The sequence below is a fragment of the Thalia democratica genome, chromosome 4, assembly GCF_965202585.1.
Source record: "Thalia democratica chromosome 4, ktThaDemo2.hap1.1, whole genome shotgun sequence".
NCBI lineage: Eukaryota > Metazoa > Chordata > Thaliacea > Salpida > Salpidae > Thalia > Thalia democratica.
This window is the reverse complement of record NC_139168.1, coordinates 59,024,853-59,045,016: the sequence shown is the minus strand read 5'-3', so window position 1 is coordinate 59,045,016 and position 20,164 is coordinate 59,024,853. Positions and strand designations below refer to the sequence as shown.

The 20,164-nt window shown below is 25.7% G+C and overlaps 1 protein-coding gene across 1 annotated transcript; it reads left to right on the top strand.

The window, feature by feature from the left end:
• The first annotated feature begins 9,639 nt into the window (after nucleotides 1–9,639).
• On the top strand, nucleotides 9,640–20,148 carry LOC145833471 (WD repeat and HMG-box DNA-binding protein 1-like). The gene is made up of 12 exons (XM_082940647.1): nucleotides 9,640–9,683; nucleotides 10,333–10,456; nucleotides 10,540–10,646; nucleotides 11,529–11,661; nucleotides 11,753–11,857; nucleotides 11,922–12,078; nucleotides 12,721–12,884; nucleotides 13,110–13,312; nucleotides 17,612–17,706; nucleotides 18,108–18,266; nucleotides 19,010–19,257; nucleotides 19,969–20,148. The coding sequence occupies exons 1-12, from the start codon at nucleotides 9,640–9,642 to the stop codon at nucleotides 20,146–20,148; spliced, it is 1,719 nt and encodes a 572-aa protein (XP_082796773.1).
• Nucleotides 20,149–20,164: the final 16 nt, after the last annotated feature.

Below are 20,164 nucleotides of genomic sequence, written 5' to 3'. Positions count from 1 at the left end.
ATATTGAAAGAATAGGTTTAAATAAATATTCTTGATAAATTTGTAATTTACCTAAACTTATATTGATTTTTAAACACATAACTAATAAAAAAAGTATTTAGTTAATGATCTTGTTAACAAAAAGTGTTATTTTTAATTCTTGGAATGATAAAATTTAACAGTAAAATTATACTGTTTAGTTAGAATATTCATTTTTTTATTGTAAAGAAACACTTAGGATAATTATTAACTACTTTTATTGTCGGAATGAATTTTTTGTATTTAATTACCATTTGTAAATTAACACCAGTACATTGTTCATTCTAATAATAAACTTGAAGCTATTCGAATCTTATACTTGACTTTTTTTTAAGGTCATTGAAATATAAAATAACTTTGAAAATTGATAAATTTTAGTCATTTATGATTTGATTATACGAACTTTTTTTTGAATAGGCTATTTAAACTAGAATTAATAACATTATTAATTTTAGTACTTTGAACAGCCTATTTCATAATCAAGTATATTTTTGTCGAAACTAATTTAAATTTAAAGGTCTCTTAGTAAAAACACTTAAGATCGCTACACTAGCCAAAAAAAAAAAACCCGAGTTTTAGATTTTAATTTCCATTTAATATTAGTTTATAATGTATGTTGTACTATATAAACTAAGATTTTAATTTTTTTGAAAAGCTTTTTAGTAATTCAAGTTTATTCTTTTTTGAACTAGCAATTCTGTCTGTTATATGTTGAGTAAACATATTAAAAAAAAAATAACTGAATTTTATTATAAAGTATAAGCACAACTGTTTCATTTTAAAAATTTTAGAACAATGTTAGTTCTTATATAACTTTTAAAAATGTTTATGCATTGAAAAAACACGAGGTATCTGTTTTTCTTTAGTTTACAATGTGTAAATAAACAATAAACATGTACTGATACTGTAGCAGAACATTTGTTTTTAGTCTACAATATCAACGATGCTGTAAACAAATTACCAAGTACGTTATAGTTGTCATTTTATGGTTAGCTTAAAGTAAAAATAATTTGAGTGTTGGAAACTTTAATTAAAAAATAAAGAAATGATCGTTACATAAGATATTTAATTTTTAAATTCGCCAATTAATGTACGTCAAATAGTTTTGTGTCTAATCATTTCCTGTTTTTTTCAAGATTTTTGGAAAATAAAACGATTGACTAAACTGTTTTAAAGAAGTCTACAACAGTCAACGTTAGTGTTATAGTATTGTTGTCGTTGATACGACAAATGTAAAACTTTCTTTGCATCGCTGATTAAAAAACAAAAAAAATCCGTTTTAGAATTGTTTTATACCCGGGAAAGTAAATGCAATAAACTTTAAAATCTTACATATCATGCTCTGTAAACAAGCTAAAATCATTACCCTTAACCATTTGGCAGGCTGGTGATACTAAAAAAGTTTTTATAAGCTGAGTTTTGTTTTGAAATATTTATTTATAGGATTATAAAAATCTTTAACAAATTGATTTTTATTCAAATCACAGCAACCAAGCTGATTTACTGTTTCTATAAAAAAAGTATTCAATAAAATAGTTATTTAGTGTTCACTAATTAAAATAAAAACTTAAGAGCACTTTGCGAAGTTTTTATTAACAGTCTAAATTTATTTGATAACAAAACGATATTTTAAGGCTAAGAAATACAATCTTGTTTGATTTTTTTGTTGGGATTAAATGCTCATCCATGATATAGTTATTATATTCACACCTATTTACAATAGATTAGTGAACACAAAAATCAAATAAAAACTTTCCAGCCAATATTTCTAATAATGATTTATTTAAAGTATGAATAGTTTACAAAATTATAACAATTTCTTTCTTAATTTTAGAAAAACATTCTCACTATTCCTTCTACTAAGTCAAACAATTTAGCAAATCAAACAAGTAAGTCAACTTATGTGTAATTCTACTTACAACTAAACCTTAAATGTCAATTAAAAAAAAAAGAAAACTCCTTGGTTCTACTTCTTTAGGCAAATACTCACAAGTTAAATCTGGAAAATATTGATGCTCTAATCTTCAAACAAGTAATTGCTGATTCAGCAAAAAATACATCAAAAATCTAGACATGTGATCCCTGCCACCAAAGTTTACTCACTATTAGCTGTTGCAAATTATAAATAATTTTTTATGTTAAAAAAACATCAGTCTTAAACTCCACCCCTTGCAACATTAAACGTATTCTGGGGATGGGATAAAATTTTCATCCATAATGACTATATTATTCGTGAGCATTTAATTTAAACAAAAAAATCCAACAAGATTGTATTTCTTAGCCTTAAATTAACAACTAACTGAAAGCATTAAGTTGTCTTACAATATTTAGTAAAACAAAAAGACTAAAAAAAAAAGTATGTTAAAACCTGGCCAGTAATAACTTTACATTGAATTTGGTATAAATTACCTCTAATTTTATCTTTAAATAGTTAAAAAAACATCATGTATCATAAACAAATTCAGTTTTGTTCCAATAAGTGCAAATTTTAACAATAAGTTTGAAAAAAGTATTACTAATATCAAATACAATTAGTTTTAGTAATTTATAAATTATAACTCATTTATTTATTAACTAAACAATCACAATAGAGACTGATGCCCAACACAATGATGTGTACACAACATGTTTCAAAATTTGTTAAATATAAAAAATACAGTGAGAAATACATTAAATTTACTTTCTGTAGCAATCTAATAAAGATTGTTGTAACTTTAAAGTTTTTTCTTTTTATAAGTTTAAAAAAGCTCTTAGACACTGAACAAAAACTTGGAAAGGCCTAAGTATTAAAATGATAATATTATAGCTTTAAAGTATCAAGAACAGCTTACCCACATAATGAAGATCATTTTTTACCTTCAAGGATGTCAAACTTGTTGAAAAGGTGTGTATTGAGATGAAATTTCCATTGATAAAAACAACACTATTAAGTGGCAAATTAGGGCTAGGACCTTCAGAATCGACACCAGGAAAGCCCCTAAGGTAAAATTTTAAATACTCTTAAAGAGTTCATAAGTGGCATATTGGCTAGAATTCATAATTAGAAATTATAGTTTATTGAACAACAAAAAAAGTGCTCAAAATATTTGGTTTTAAGACCTGGTGCCAAAAAAACCTTTTCGTTATACCTTTTAACGTTTTGTCTTAAAAAACCTTTTAGCACACCAGGGATATCTTTTAACGTCTTATCCAGGGCGTGTTAAATAGTTAAGCAAATCACCTCTATCACAATCAAGCCAGTAATAGTCATAAAAATCATAATTTTTAATAAATAAACAAAACGCTGAACTACTTGTATTTAAATTTTGTTTTAATTAAACAAATTAAATTAAAAAATTAGTTAAGTTATAATAAGAATAGATAATATTTATAAAATCTTTGTGTGGTTGAAGTATCCAAGCTTTAAGAAAACTGGATAATAAGTTAAATGATTGCTAACATATTTACAAAAACAATTATTGTAAAAAGAGAGTGGGCTACTTAAATTTTGTACTTTGAAAACAAATAGCAATCAAGTTTAAATATTAGTACAATATATAATTTAACTTATTATTTTTAACTAAAACCTTTAGATTTTATCAACCTCTTAATATTACATTTAAAAAAAATAACTACATATATAATTAAAAAATCATACTTATTTCATTATTATGCAGAAGTTAAGTTATATCTAAAAAATACCAACATAGCAATTTTTTTGAAGAACTTGATTTTTGTTGATTTTAAATTCTTTTTTTTAATATGTAAAAAAACTTAAGATGACTCGGGACAGTTTTTGGTTGCTCAGGACAGTTTTTTCGACTCAAGAAGTGGCAGCCCTGTCAGAATTTTACTAAGTTTTTAGCCAGCTGTTTTTAACTTATTGATATTTTTTTGTTTATATGTGAGTAATTGATTTCAATCTTGCAACATTTAACTTTGTAAAGAAAGAGAGTTTTAATGTCCTCATTAGGAACCCTACATAATTAAGAAACATTTAAGTTATTTGAAATCTAATATACTTATTTTCATATCTAGTACAACAGATCACAGTAGCTTTATCTTTTGATTTCATATATTTAAGTAACTAAAATAAGCTTAAGGTTATTAAGAGCATTTAGAATACCTATGACATCTTAATTATGATTGAGATACTATTATATAGATTTACTGAAAAGCTGCTTAAATACTTAGTTAATGAAATTAAAAGAAAAGTCCTTCTCACACTAGATTGTTAAGATTATACAATGTAATAAAAGTGTAAATTGTTATAGAACTTTAATAAGTTAAAAAAATTGAAAACAAAAAAAAAACAGTTCAAATAAATACATGTCTTTCAAAACTGGACTTTCTAGCAGTTTAAGTATATTAAAAAAGTTACACTGGATTTTGTTTTGCAAAGTTTATTTAATTTATTTTTTGAAATCTTAATTTTGTTTTAAATATAGTTATTTAGGTATAAAAAAACAATCAACAATCATATAAATTTGTTGTTTTTCCTTAAGAAGAGATGTCAATTATTTAGGCTACTTAGACTAACTCATGATAGTTTTAAATTTTATTTGATTATTTAGAAAATTTAGGCTTGTTCTTGAAAGTTTTTTTTTTTAAACTCAGGCTAAATTAAATATTGTCTTAAAATATCATGCTAGTATTTAAGAATTCATAACTATATTTATTCTGATATTTAAGTATTTTTGAATGTTAAAAAGTTCTTAGTTTGTTTTCTTTAGTATTGTAGCTTGATTAACTGTATTTTTACTTTTCCTCTATTTTTTTTATTAATTTATAAATAAACTCACACTTACTTAGGCTAGTTTTTGGTCAATCAAATTGGCTTTTTTTTTACTTTTAAACGTTGTTTAAGTTATAAATCACTTATTAGTTTTTAACCTTGTTTAAGTTATAAAATTTTGTTTTATTAATTAAAAATAAGAAAGTGCTAACTAATAAAAAAATAGTAGATTTATTGTAAACATTCTATAATGCCAGCTGTAAATGAAGACAAATATTTTAGGAAAAAATGTCATGATGCTGGTGTTACTGATGTTACTTTAGACTCGTCTGGACAGTAAGTTTTTAAATAACTTAAACTTATCAAACAGAATGTCAAAAAGTAATTTGTACACTTTATGAATTGAAATAGCTCTTAAAAATCATGCTTAGTTAGAATATACATAAATTTTAAAAAAGCAAAATATAATGTTTAGCTTAAATGTCTTAGTACATATTTTAATAATATTTGCTAAATTATTTTTTTTGCTTATTATTTGTAATCCTAAAAAGTGAAAAAAAAAGTATTGACAATTCTCAAAACTGTTTAATAAAGGTATCTCACTAAAAATAAATACTTTTAGATGAAATTAAAATATTAAGGTTATAGGGAGTAAGGCAATTTTTTACATGATGATCTTATTTAAAGATCCTTAACTTAAACTTACAGTTGCTTTTTACAGTTTCTCATAATAAAAAATAGTTTTTTAGATATGAGTGACAAAGTCAAAGAATCAATTAGGAACCTTATGGAAGGGCGAAGTTAAAAAGGCAGAAAAAGACTAGCCAATTTAAAATCTATCTTCTCCTACAGTTTTTAAGCAATTTTTCTTAAAATTTCTGAGTTTAATGTTAAATTAATAAAAAACAATTCTGTTGTAGGAATTAAAAAAAATTAAAGTAAAAGTTTTTCTTTTTTTAAATAATAAAAAAGTATTGATTTTTTTTCTTGTTTTGGTCATAAGATTTTTATTTGTTTTTTTTTTTAAAATCCCTACAATAGGATTTTTTCTTGTAATAGAATAAACATTTCCTGAAAATTTAAGGTCAATAGCTTAAAAAATGAAGGAAATGATAGATTTTTAGTGTATTTTTTTAAACTCTAGAAAAGTCTACCTTGAAAATTTTGATTCCATACAATTATATAAGTTTTTTTATCAAACTGGTTATATCTTAAAAGTTTATTGATTTTTTTTGTTCTACAAAAACTATCTTATAGTATATACTATATGCTTTTAAATAATAGCCAATGTTAATTTTCTTAAAAATAAATCTGGACCCTTCTTCGCTATGCCCTTAATAAATTTTTATAGAAATTAATGTCATAGGAAGAGGAGAGTAGGTTTTTTTTCTTAAAAAAAGATTATTCTTTTAAAAAGCTTAATTTATAAACTACAATTACTGTTTATAGAATTAAAAAATTATTCAACCTTTGAGACAGAGCTAGTTTAGAAATAAAAGGATACAGTTGAACAGAAGGCCAGTTTTTAAATTGGTAATTTTCTCACTTTTCCAAAGTTGAAAAACACCTTAAAATTCTATCTTTTCCTACATTTTTAGATAAAGACCTCCTATTTTCATGAAATGTTCTTCTTATAGTTTTTAATTTTTCGATTGTTAAAATTCTGAAATGTTTATTGCATTACAAGAAAAAATCCTATTGTAAGGATATAAAAAAATAACAATAAATAACATTTTTATTTGATTTGAAAGATTTTTTGGTTTATATGGTATAAAAATTATTTTTTTTGTTAAGTATTTAAATGTATTTCTCAACATATTTTTCAGAATTAATTAAGATTAGGCTCAAAAAAAAAAAAAAAAGATTGCTTAAAAATAGTAGAAGGATCTTAACTCTAGTGAAATAGTCATTTTTAGCCTATTTGTTTTGGACTATGCAGGAGAAGCTTTTGAATCTCTTAAACTTTGATTGTATATTTCATAACTTATTTTAAATTTTTTAGACAGTAGAACAATGTTGGTAGCTTAGTTATTTTAGTAAAAATAAGTCTGGTAGTAAGTTAACCCATGCACTTATTTAAGTTGTCTTAAAAATGAATCTTAGAAGAAATCGACTAAACTCACAAACTTTGAAGTCTTGTATCTAAAAAGTAGTTATAATTTAGTTTAAATGAAAGGTATCTGGTAGCTTAGACAAAAATCAACACATTGAGGCCAACTGAAAAAAAGTGAATGTAATCTCCTATTGTCTTAAGCTATTTAAAGAATATTTTTAAGAAATATATTTACCAATAAAAATAACCAACAATCAAAAATTAAGCAGTTTCATTTATGTACAAGTCAAGTAAAATATGAAAACATTTTAACTAAATTTCTTAGTTAATTAACAGTAGATAGAAATTAAATGAGTTTCATTTAAAGACTCTTGTCAATTACTTATGTTTATACATGATAATTTAAAATAACTTAAATAAAAAAGTATAATTAATATAGTACATCATTATTTTAGTTTAGTAATAAAAAGATAATGACAGTTATTTTATTATTACTTATATTGTAATCATCTTGAATATACAAATTTCTTTAAAAAATTAATTTGAATCAGATGAAGTAACAAAAAGATAAAAATATTTTTTTGAAGTATTATGTGTTTTACTGGTTTTTAAAACTAAATATGCAAATGATACATAAGTGTTTTTAATTTACAATTACCTAACAGTTTTTGTTTAAGATAAAGCAGTCAATTTTTTTCGAAAACCTTAAGTATATTTATTAAAATAAAAATTCATTATTTTTATTTATAAAATTACATTAAAGGTTTTAGATTAAGTGTTTTATAAAATTCAATTCAAAAACTAGTTTTCTAATGTTATGTTTCTGTTTGGTCAATATAAGTTTTTGCAATGTTTTTGAAAAATAGTAAACTTGAATTTAAGAATTATTATTTTATTAAAATTGGTTTGTTAAAGCGTAATTTATCTTTGAAATAAACTTTTTTGATATAATGGTACTAAATACAGTTTGTCTGTTTGTTATGTCATGTAAATTATAAAACTTTTAACTCCAGCTCTACATACTCTACAAATACATTTAAGTTTGCTATTATATATATATTTTCGATAATTTTGCTTTAACTATTTTAAATGACATACAGGTTGCCTTTCCTCAGTTTTTTGGCTATATATGAAAAATTATTATAATAGCAAACATAGCGTTGTCAATTTTTGTAGTATAATGTGTATAATTTAGCTGTAGTATAACAAACTGAAAAGTTACTTAAAAAAATATTTTTATTAAAACAAATCACATTTCATTTTACAAAAGTAGTTTTTTTAAATTGCATTTTACCAAAATAAAATCTTTTAATGACACTAGTAACTTTACAGTTGAAAATATGTTATACACGTTTTTACTGATATCTAAAGTATAAAAATTTTTATATCTTTTAATTTTTTTTAGTAGATGTTAGAATGTTTTTTTAATTGAAAATCAAATTTTAGTTTGAAATTATCTATATTTATAGTTTGCTGTTGTCTTGTGGCTGTGACGGAGATGTTAATATACACATGAAAACATTCTTTTGCTGCAATGACACTGCTTCATACAAACCAAACTCTACAGTTTCTTGTGGAAGTAAAGTTTCAAGCATTGCTTTATGTGTAAGTTTTATGTTTTATATACCTTTTAAAAGCTGTATCCCAATTAAAGTTAAAAATTAAAGTTATAGTAAATAATTTTTAAACAGCTTTATACTTTTAACTAAGTACTAAGTAAATAAAAACTAAAATTTCGAAGTATTTTAGTAAAATTTTAGCAGATCAATTTATGTAAAAGTTAAATGAAACAAAAAAAATATTTATTTAGTAATAGCATAATGATAAGCCCCCTGTCACCGAAATCGGCTATGCGTATTGTGCATAACGAAAAGACCATAGTTGTTTATTATAGTGAAAAAACAAAAATAGAAGTAGTTTATGAGTTATTATGATAAAGATAATTTAACGAAGGTGATTGGAAAACTTCCAAATTTTTAGGAAAATAGTTTATTCATTGGAGCAGAAGACACATTTGTAGTTGATTGTTATGGCCATGAAGAAAGTACTCACGAATTTAGTTTCAGGTCAACTGCAATGAGATTTACTGGTGATGTGACAAACATTTCGGTTTCTGAATCAAACAAATATCTTACAGCTGGCTCTAGGTCTGATTTGTTATTATGTTTGCTATATAAGATTGAATGTATTTTTTTAAACTGTATAACGCTATAGTTCCAATTAAAACAAAAAATATTTATTTGAATTTTAAAAAACAGTGATTTTGATATAAAAGTCCACAACATTGAAACAAAAAAACAAAAGACAATGCTAGGGCACCAGGCTCCTATACTTAGTGCTCAAATCGATCCTCTTGACAGTTTTGTTGTTAGTTATTTACATTTTGAAAACATTTTAAATAAAAGGTTTTTTTATAAAATGAAAAAGAAAGACATTTCCAAGTGATTGAAAACTGTTTAAAGAACTGTTTTTAATCATAGTACTAAAAGTAAATTTCTTCAATTTTTGTCTTTCAAAAATAAAAAAAGTAGTTGCTTAATAGGATCTTATTCTTCACTTTATTTGATTGCTAATGTAAAATGGCTACTTAACATAAAATCATACACATACTTATAATCCATATAAATATTTAGTTTTTTTAGGCATCAGTTAGTTGTGATGGGAAAGCAAAAGTCTGGGATTTAAAGAACGAAGTAAGATTAAGTTTTCTACTAAAAGATATACTGTAATTTTATGTTTAGAACATGAGTTATAAAAAAATGTTCATGTTTTTCTTTTATTAAACAGTTTGATGTTAACTAGTATTTGAAGTGATTTTGTAAAACTTTAGAATTGTATTGCCACTATAGAAGTGATGGAAAAAAGTAACGACGTTTGTAACTCCAAGTCATATTGCCGGTTAGTTGTTAAGTAGTTTTAATAAACTCATACTATAACTTTTTAATTGGTATTTCAAAGTGTTTTTAATTTCTTGATATTGTTGTAAAAAAAGTTTTTAAGTGAAGATTCTAGAATTTCCTTGAACATAACTACCTTGAATACGAAAAGATCTCCTAGTTTTTCGACTTTTATGAATTAAATTAATTAAGTACCCAAGTTTGTATATTTAATTTAATAAAAAAATACAAAAATATTTTTTAAAATTTAATGCTTCAAGAGCGCTATCTAGCGGATGACGTTAACCTATTCTTTCTAAGAACTTCAACTAAGTACATTTGAACATACTTTAATAAGTATTACGTCCTCTTTTTAGTTGATAGAGTTAGATTTTCACAAAATAACTTGATTCTTTTTACTTTTGGATAAAAGTTTAAAGAAATTTAATGGTTTTTACCAAATATGTAAACAATTATATTTTAAGCATTTATAAAAAATAAACGAGCTCTTTTTACTTTCGTTATCATAAAGAAAATTTTAAATACTACTAAAGTACTAGCCTTACTAATTAGTTATTAGTAATTGTTGTTATTATCGTTTTGTATTAAAGGACTAATACTGGGAACAATTCTTTCTTTTATTATGTTTAAACCTTTTTTCTTGTGTGCAGTATAGCTTGGAGGCCATCGACAGGTGAAGATTTTGCCATACCTTCAACAGACGAAATCATACTGATTGCTAGGGATACTTGGAAGCAATGCTTGAAACTAATGAACAGCAACCCTGATGGTTCAGTTAGTGTTTATATATTGTTTAATGTATTAGTAATATTTTGTGTTAAGTCATCATGTTTTAAATTTGTAATTGTTATAAATAGGTGTTCCAGTGTTGCTGTTTTTCTCCGTGTGGTAGGTTTTTGGCTGCTGGAACTGATAAAGGAAAAGTTTTTGTTTTTGATGTTGATACAAAAGAACAGCTTCGTGTGTTAGTTATTCTTATTTTTATGAACTCCTATAATAAATTCACTTCTCAACTTTACCCTTGAATAACATTGCCTTGTTAGAAAACACATTTATATTTACTTCTTACTCGAAAATGTTAATTTGAAACACACATTTTAAAATAAAAAAATAATAAATAAAAAAGAAATATTAGTAAGTGATCAACAAACGACTTTTAAAATAAGTTTTTCATTTTTAATTGAATAAAACAAAAGCTAAAACTAAAGCTTACAAAAGTGCTAACAAGCAAGCAGTAGATTACTGAAAAAAAAAAACGAAAATAAAGAATATTACAATTTACATTTTAAAATCTATAAAATATCTTTATTTTTACCTTTAAAATTTACAGAAGTTGCCAATAAAACATTAGTCCTTTACAAGTTTTTTTTTTCTAAAGTAAAAGTTTTAAAAAACTAACTTGATTCAAAATTATATCGTAGTATTTCTTGTTCTAAAAAAATCAGTATTGCCTTTGTCAAGTATTAAAATAACAGTAAATTTAAAAACGTCTTTAGTTAGTTACTCAAATCAAACAATCAGTTACTGAGCTTAAAATAAAGAAATATATTTTTTGCAAAGTTGTTTATAAGTTTAAAACACTTTACTAAACAGTTTAATAATCGAACATCTTAAAGTAGCTTCAATAAAACGAATGTTTATAGTGCATGTTATTAATTGTTTTATGATATTTTAGATCACTATATTATATAAGCAACTTTTAACTTTTTTAAACTAAAATTTTTGTAAAACTAACTAGACCAGGACTTCTTTAGTAAGCTTTTTAGACTGTGTACAAAGTGCGTGCTCAAGAGGAAGACTACTGTACTTATAAAGTTTTTCGTTAAACAAAATCTGTAAAAAACAGAATCGATAGCGTTGGTTCAGCAAAAGTTTGTGGCATTTGTTGGAATCCTATTGAGGAAGAAACAATCGTTTTTAGTGATGTAGAAGGTTACGTGCATCTGGTCAAAAAGATCCACGAAAAAACAAAAAAGAAGGTGTTTAAACATGCTAATTCTTATTGTTACCTAAACAAATAATAAAATAATTCTTTTAGATTCAGTTTAATTGTTTTTTATTTGTTTGAAGGAGAAAAGTTTGGATGCACTGTTCGACTTATCAGATGACGACATGATTACAGATGATATTCCTGAAAACGAGCCAATCAAGAATAATCCTTTCATCAATAACGAAGTTTTTATTTTTTACAAAGGTTTAAGTAAAATGAAAAATAAACATTTTAAATAATAACCTTAAGGCTGATGTCGATGACAATGATGACTTGATGTCAGTTACGTCACAGCCCAAAAAGCGAAAGTTAATTCTGGATGACGACGATGATTTGATAGATGAGGGCATTCCGACTGGTGAAAATTTGGATATTCCAGAAGACCCAAAAGATATTGGATTAGATGGTAGAGTTGAAATTTGTTTTCAGTCAAAGAATTTTTTTAACAAGTTGCCCTTAACTTTATTTAAACGTGCAAAACAATGTCTCAGAATTGCTTTTATAATAAGCGATTATAGTTGTAAAATTACAAAATTTACTTACAGTGTACAAAATAAAATATTATTAAGAATTTCTAAAAATAAATAAAACTCATATTACAACATTTGAACAACAGTTTATAACTGATTCAAAGTAAATAATTACGTACATTTATACAATAAGGGTTTAAAGAAGTTTTTTTTTACAAAATTTTCCATTGAATCTTAATTAAAGGTGTTAAGTACAAACATTAAAAAAAGATTTGATATACTTTGTTTTGTAAAAAAAATCGATACAAGCGTATGGAGGGAAGATTTTTATCCTTAAATATTTAAAATATTTGTAACTAAAAATTTCACCTCAGTTTATTCTTATTTGTAATTTATAACATCGCATAAAAGAATAATGTTTTCAAAGTTATACAAATTGAAACTATATTATAATCATTTATTTTTGTTTGAAAAAGAGATAATAGTTGTTGGACATAAATTGCTAGTAACCTAATACAAATTAAAATTTTTGATCTCATTATCCACAAAATAAATATTTCAATCAAACTCTTATACAGATCTGAAAACTTCTAGTGGAATAATCGGAGGCGAGACTCCTCCTCTGCCGGTCGATGACATCATCAACGACCACGATGACGTAGCTGAAAGGATGGTGCCTTCCTACCAGCAGCAACCATTTCAGGTCGGATCGACCCCCATGGAGCTCCCTCACAGATTTTTGGTTAGCTAAATTAAAGCTTCTTATGTAAAACTGAACAAAAAGAGGCATTGTTTATTTCAGAATTTTTGTGCAGATTACTTAACTCTTGATTTTTTAAACAAACTTATTTTTTAAATTTATTTAGTTTCCTAAATTGAGAGTCTTTAAAATTGTTTAGTCACACTAGTTTAAAATTCCGTTTTTTGTTTTGTATACTTATTAATCAAGTATTTTTTGCCAACTAAGGCTTACAACCACGTGGGGATTGTCCGCTGTTACTCGGACGAGAACGACAACGCGATCGACGTCAACTTTCACGACGCCTCTCACCACCATGCGGTGCACCTGTCCAATTTGTTCGGGTACAACATGGCCTACTTGTCCTCGCATGCTTTGGTTATGGCCAAGAGGGCTGATCCAGAAATAGAAGAAGAGGACAACCAGTTAAAGTAAGTTGTGTTTGTTTATTAACACTTATTATTATTATACTGTTTATTGTGCAATGTTGGACTCAGGCATCAAAACCTGAGCCACTAAAACAGTACACACAAAAAGAAAATAAACTTATATTCAACACTTAAGATTAATTATATATATATACAAAAATAAAATTTTAAATGAAAACACAAGTTAAACACAATATGATATACATATGAACTAAATTGAAAAATTCAATTCAAAATATTCAAACTTATATATTACTTAGTACACACAATAAAGAATTTTGTCTAAAATCATCGCTTATAAAACAAAATTCATAATTACAAAATAAATAAAAGTAAACTAATAGTTTGTAGGGGGGCGTAGATAAAAGAATATTTTTTTCTTTTCTTTATAGTGGAAAATTAGTGAATTTTACTGGTATTTATTGTATTTAAATCAAATCTTTTTAGCTTTAAACGAAATTGTTCAACCCCCTCACAAGATACTATATCCTGAGGTAGTCTGTTCCACATAGCTTTTGCTCTGTGAAAAAATGCGCCTTGCCACTGACTGTTTTGAAAATCATGTTTGCATTTTATTCTCAAATTATTTCCTCTTAGTTGTTATTTATTTTGGGAAAAACTAGAAAACTGGTTTAAAAAACTTTTATATTTGCCATTGATAGTTTTGTAAAGAGTTAATAGATCAAATTCCCATTTTCTATATTCAGTGATTCTAAGCCAAATTTAATCATTCTATCATTATATGATGTGTAAGATATGTTGCAACGACTACAAATAAGACGGGTAAAACTCCTTTGCACAGATTCAATTTTATTAATTTCCTTTTTAAATAGGGGGACCAAATTTGGGTATTAAACTCAAGTTTAGGGCAAACGTATGTTTTAAATAGTTTTGTCAGAATTGAAGCAGAATTAGTTTTAAAACTTTTTAATATTTGATAACATGAAGTTTGTGCAATCTTATATAAATAGTTGATATGTTCACTCTATTTTACATTTTCGGAAATATAAATTCTTAAATCTTTAAAAACTTTAACTTCTGGTAACTTGGTGTTATTGATTAAGAGGTCAGTTGGAGAAGATTTTTTTTTGTTAATGGTTAGAATTTTACATTTTCTAGGATTTAAGATTTTCTAGGCTTTCTTGTTTTTAACCATATGTAAATATTATCTACAGATAGTTGTAATAAAGTATTTGACTGACTAAAGATTTTGGCATCATCTGCAAATAAGCTTAACTCACTTTTAATATCAATGTTTGAACAAATATCATTAATATAAATTAGAAAAAGAAGGGGACCAACTACACCACCTTGTGGTACTCCACTGTAAATTGTTAAAGAGTCAGAAAGCGTATTATTAATGAGTACTCTTTGTGATCTATCATTTAAAAAGTTATCAAACCAATTAATTAAGTTTTCATGTAGCCCATACTGATTTAAAATTTTTAATATTCTTTTGTGTGATACTGTATCAAAAGCTTTTTGAATATCCATATAAACTACTTTAGTAAAGATAAGGAACTAACCAAGAATGTAAGCATGTTAACAGTTGAATGGTTGATGAGCGGTTTGGGACAAAACCAAACTTTTTGTTAGCTAATAATTTGTTATCAAAGAGGTGATTGAGAATTTTTACAGATACAATATGTTCATAAATTCTTGAAAAGCTACTTGTTAGAGATATTGATCTGTAATTTAACGCATCGTGTATATTACATTTCTTGTGCACTGGAATAATAAAAGATGTTTTCCATTGTTTTGGAACATCAGATAGTTCTAGAGAGCAATTAAATATTAATGATAGTGGAAAAATTATTGATTGGATAACATGCTTGATATAATAGGGTGGAATGTTTTCTGGCGTTCTAATGATTTTATCTTTTATGTGGTTAATTGAACTTTTAATGTCTTCATAGGTTATGAAAAAATTTTGCATTTTACTACAATTCTTTTGGGGTAGCTTAAAAAAATGGTAACTTTCATCTTTTTTATAAACTTTTTGAAAATTTATGTTAAAAAGTGTGGCTATTTCAAAATATAAGGTTACTGTTTTGTTTTTATCATTATCATATAAGAGATGTATGGAATTATTTAACTTAAGTTTAGATATCATGTAGCTATAAAACTTTTTAAAATTTGTTTTTTGCAGAATTTGTTTTTATATTCAAAGTTGTATTTTTTAACAGCCAATTGATCTTCTTTAGACTTGTTTTTGTATTTTATCAAAAGCGATTTATTTGTCTTACTTTTTTTGTATAGATTCGCTTTTTCTTTTAATAACTTTTTAATATGAGATGGATACTTATCACTTTTGTTATTTTTAGAATAAATTGGAACAAAACGTTTAATTGAGATTTCGATTAGGCTAATGAATTGATCATAGAAATGCTGGAGGTCCAATGACTTTTTGACAGGAAATCATTGATGCTTTCAAAATCTGCTTTTTTATAGTCATATGAGACTTTTTTAGCAATAGGTACTATTTTATTTTCAATTTTAATTTTTAGTGAAAGCAAGTTATGGTCACAAGTGTTTGTTAATGGAAAATAGTTGAGTGTGATATGATTCTATCTAGACCAAAATGATTGCAAATTATGAGATCAAAAATGTTACCATTCTTATGGGTTGGACTTTCAATTACTTGGGTTAAAAAATTGTCTGTACAAAAATTAAGTAAACACTCATGGGGTTTATTGAAATCTGTGCTAGGAATTCTCCAAACTATGTTTGGCATATTAAAATCCCCAAGAATATAACATTTTTTTAAAGAACATTCTTTTGGAAAAACCATTCTAATCATTTTAATTACATTTTGAACAGTTAGTGCGCATCTCGCAGACAGTGGAGGAAGGTAGACACAAAAAATCTTAGTTTTATCTTTTTTAAAATTGCATCTACACATAGGTATTCAAAATTTATGTTGCTAGTAGAGATAGAATCGTTTTTAACTTTAATAACTATAACCGATTTTTTTTAAAATGATAGCAATACCTCCACCCCTACTAGACCTATAATTTCGGTAAATGTTATAGTTAGAAGGACACACTGTGGCATCGTTGACCTTATTACTCAACCATATTATCTTATATTAGTGTAACCAACTTTTAAATAGTTGTTGTTACAATTTATATAGGAAAACTTGTTAGCGTTAAAATTAATCCTATCAGTTAATAAATTTATATCTGTTGACTCACGATTTCCTCCACTAATCCCAGATATCCTGGGATCGGTAACGAAAAGGCTGTCTTGTTAATTCAACTATCTTGTTGTTCCTTATAACATATTAAATGTTCAACTTTTTCTCATCAGCGATGACTTGCTTTATTTTAACTTCTTTTCTCAAGGCTCTGAATGCTACAATTTCCAAGAAAGTTCTGTCAGGGTTGATGTAGACTTTTGATTCAATTTCATCATTAAATATTATTAAATTTCTTAGCTTTAACAGTCGGTGTTTGGATGCTAAATAGTCTAATTTGATTATAATGGGTCTGATTTTGTTATCTGCAATTTCACCAACTCGATAAAGTGACTTAAACTCTTCTTTTTTCATTTTATTTTCTTCTTATACTTGTCTAATAATTTTTAGATCATATTTGCAATTTTCTAGTGCACTATTAGTTGGATTTTTACTTTCTGGAATGTTAAATATTATGACATTTAAAGCCTTTTTTTTCAGTTTTTGTTCATTATCAGCCTCTATTTTTTCTGCTACTAAATTTAATTTGGTACTAATGTTTGTGATAATTTCTGTTGGTTCGCTTTTCTGCATAGCATCAGCATATTTTGAGAGTTTAGTTTCAAACTTGTCAAATTTAGAAGAAAATTCAGACTTAAATTCTGAGAAACTTTTTTGTAATTCTGTAGTTCTATTTTCTATATTGTCTATTCTCTTACTATGCATCAAATTTTGGTTACAGCTGAATTCATCTTTTTGTATCTGATCAATGTTATTTTCAATGATCTTACTTTTTTTATTATGATCTTCCTTCAATTTAAGTATCTCAGCTTGAAAACGACTAAATTCATTGTCCTTCTTACTTCCAATTGCAATCAGTTTTTCTTTCAGCTGTTTTCCAATTTTAGAGGACTCAACCAATGCTTTAATTTCAGCCTCAACAGACCTTCACTTTTTTAAATTACAAAACCTTATTCAATATATGTGAAAACTTATCTAAAAATTTTAAATGTGAAAATAATACAAGTTTTAATTTTAAGTTAATTAAGTTAATTTTAAAGATAAGTATTTTACTGTTGGTAAAGATTTTGTTTATGCTTAACAGTTTATTGAAGTATTTTTTGCAGTGGCAGTGAAGTTTGTTGTCATAATTTCGAAGCATTGAACAAAGAATGGAAAGTTAAAATGACAAATAATGAAGAGATTGTGTGTGTTGCAACTTGTTAGTTATCATACGTTTAATATTATCTCTGAGATTATTATTCACTTAATTTGTGTATGTTGCTCATATTGGTAATTTAAAAGTTTATAAAAGAATACCAAAAATAATTTATCTTTATGTCTTTTTAATTAGTCATAAGTATCATTATTACTTACTAGTTTTGTTTTCAAAATATTAAAAATACATAAATTATTAATAAATCTATTAGTAAATATTTTTAAAGTAATGAAAAGGTCAGAACGTTCATTTAAACTTGAGTACTTTTTTATTTTTACTTAAAGCAGTTAAAACTAAATATTAAGCTTTATATAACTTAATAAAATTTAAATCAGATACTGATTGAAAGAATTGAATATTTTAAAGTTTATTTAAAATAAAAAGTAATTTTATAAACGTTACAGCAAATGATTGGGTGGCAGTGGCAACTTCGCTCAACCACATTCGACTTTTCACCACAAGCGGCATACAACAGCAGATTGTTTGCGTCCCTGGTAACGTGGTCACCATGTGTTGTCATGACAACAACAATTCTCTGTTTGTTGTGTTTCACCATGGAGCGGGTTGGCAGTTTTGTTATCAAATATACTGAATTGTTTTATAAAAATTAGTTATCTAAATAGAAGACTTATTATTAGTCACAAAATATAATCTAGTGTATTATATCTACAAGTCAAAATATAAATTGATAGTTGTTTTTTGATTGGTGATGTTTGCTTATGTATTTTATCAAATTGATATGTATAACTAATCAAAAAAAAATTTAATGTACTTAAAGTTGAATGTGTTGGGGTTTTTCAACAAGTTTCACTAAATTATTTGTTTTTATTTTAAACCTCAACATCTAAAAATGCTGTAAGTTTTTTAATGTACCAAAAAATATTATTGTAAACTGTAAGTTATTTGTTTTTAGTTAAGTGGCGAATAAAAACACTTAAGTTTGTACTTTTTCTAAGTTTCGATTAAGATTTGTAGTTCAAAATAGTTGTAATAAATATGGTCAAATAGCATAAAACTCTAAATTTAAGTAAGGTATTAATTACTTCTAACTAAAAATTTTCAAAATAGTTATATTTTTTTAAACTTGTTTTGTTATAATAATATTAATAGATGTACGAAGCAACCTAATCATTGCAATTTCTAATTGCAAGTATTTTTTAGATCAAGGTTTCCCAAACTTGATGCCCACTTTGCATAAAAAAAAATTGCTCACATTGGGAAACAATAATTTGGGGGCAATAATGTCTACCTTGGGAAACTCTGCTTTACTTAAACGAATTTTCTTTTAGTTCCTTTGTTTTTCTAGGTACTGATGGAAATCAGTGTTTGAACTACATGCTATTGGACATAAGATCAAATTCGGTTATGACATCACAATACGAAGTTATACGCCACAGCTCACCTCTTCCAATTTCGCCGCGATCCACTTTGGTTTGGTGCGGTATGGACTCAAAGTTGTCGAATATAATATACACTCAGGACAGCGATGGTCTTCTTCGAATGTTGGACCCAAAAACGTTCATTTGGACTACAATTTGCATGACGATGAACATGGTTTGAAACATTAATCACAAGATAACTATGTTTTTTCTTGTATCAAGTTGTAGTTTATTAGTTTTAGTACTGTTAAACTTCTAAAAGTTTATATAAAACTGTATCAACGACTAAAAATAGAAATGGTTTTAGAAATTGATAAACTGTTACGATCAATACTTTGTAAAACTTTTAACTGTGATTTAAGTATTTTATTAAAGTTCGATCAAAACAGTTTTTGTTGTATTATGTTTTTTTTCAAAAATCTTTCAAATGATTTAATCTATGTGCAGTTTTTTAAAATGATTGTTTACCTATATTGTTGTACATAGTTTACTATATTAAAAATAACTGCTTTTTATTTTGAATAATAATCAACTTTTTACGGAATTTAGAAGAAACATAAAAAAAAGAAATAAATTATTTTATATTTATCAATGTTTTCAAATACAGTATTCTCAAACATTAGAAGTTAAGGTAGACTATAATGTATAGTAAAACGATAGTTGTTTAGAATTACTTGAAAATTAAAATTATATTATTTTAAAAACACAATTACACTGTTTTACCGCGGATTTACAAATTTTAAATCTTATTCAAAATTATTATCAACAGCCAAAGATTACTTTAACATTATTTAAAATAAAAAAATTAAACTGAAACTTTCTGCTTTAATGACAAAAAAAAATTGTGCTAAATTTCAATTAAAGAAATAAAGCCAAACATTCACAGTGCAAGTCATCGGCCGATTTTTGCTGGATGGTTTCCATGTTGGGTTGTGAGCAGTTTCGTTACATCATGTGCAAAGGAGCGAATTTTCCTCCAACCTTACCCAAACCTGTCATGACGTCATCAGCCATGAAACTGCCCCTCCTACAACTGGACCAGGACAAGGGAAGATTTCAGGTATAAACATTTCGTTCAAATA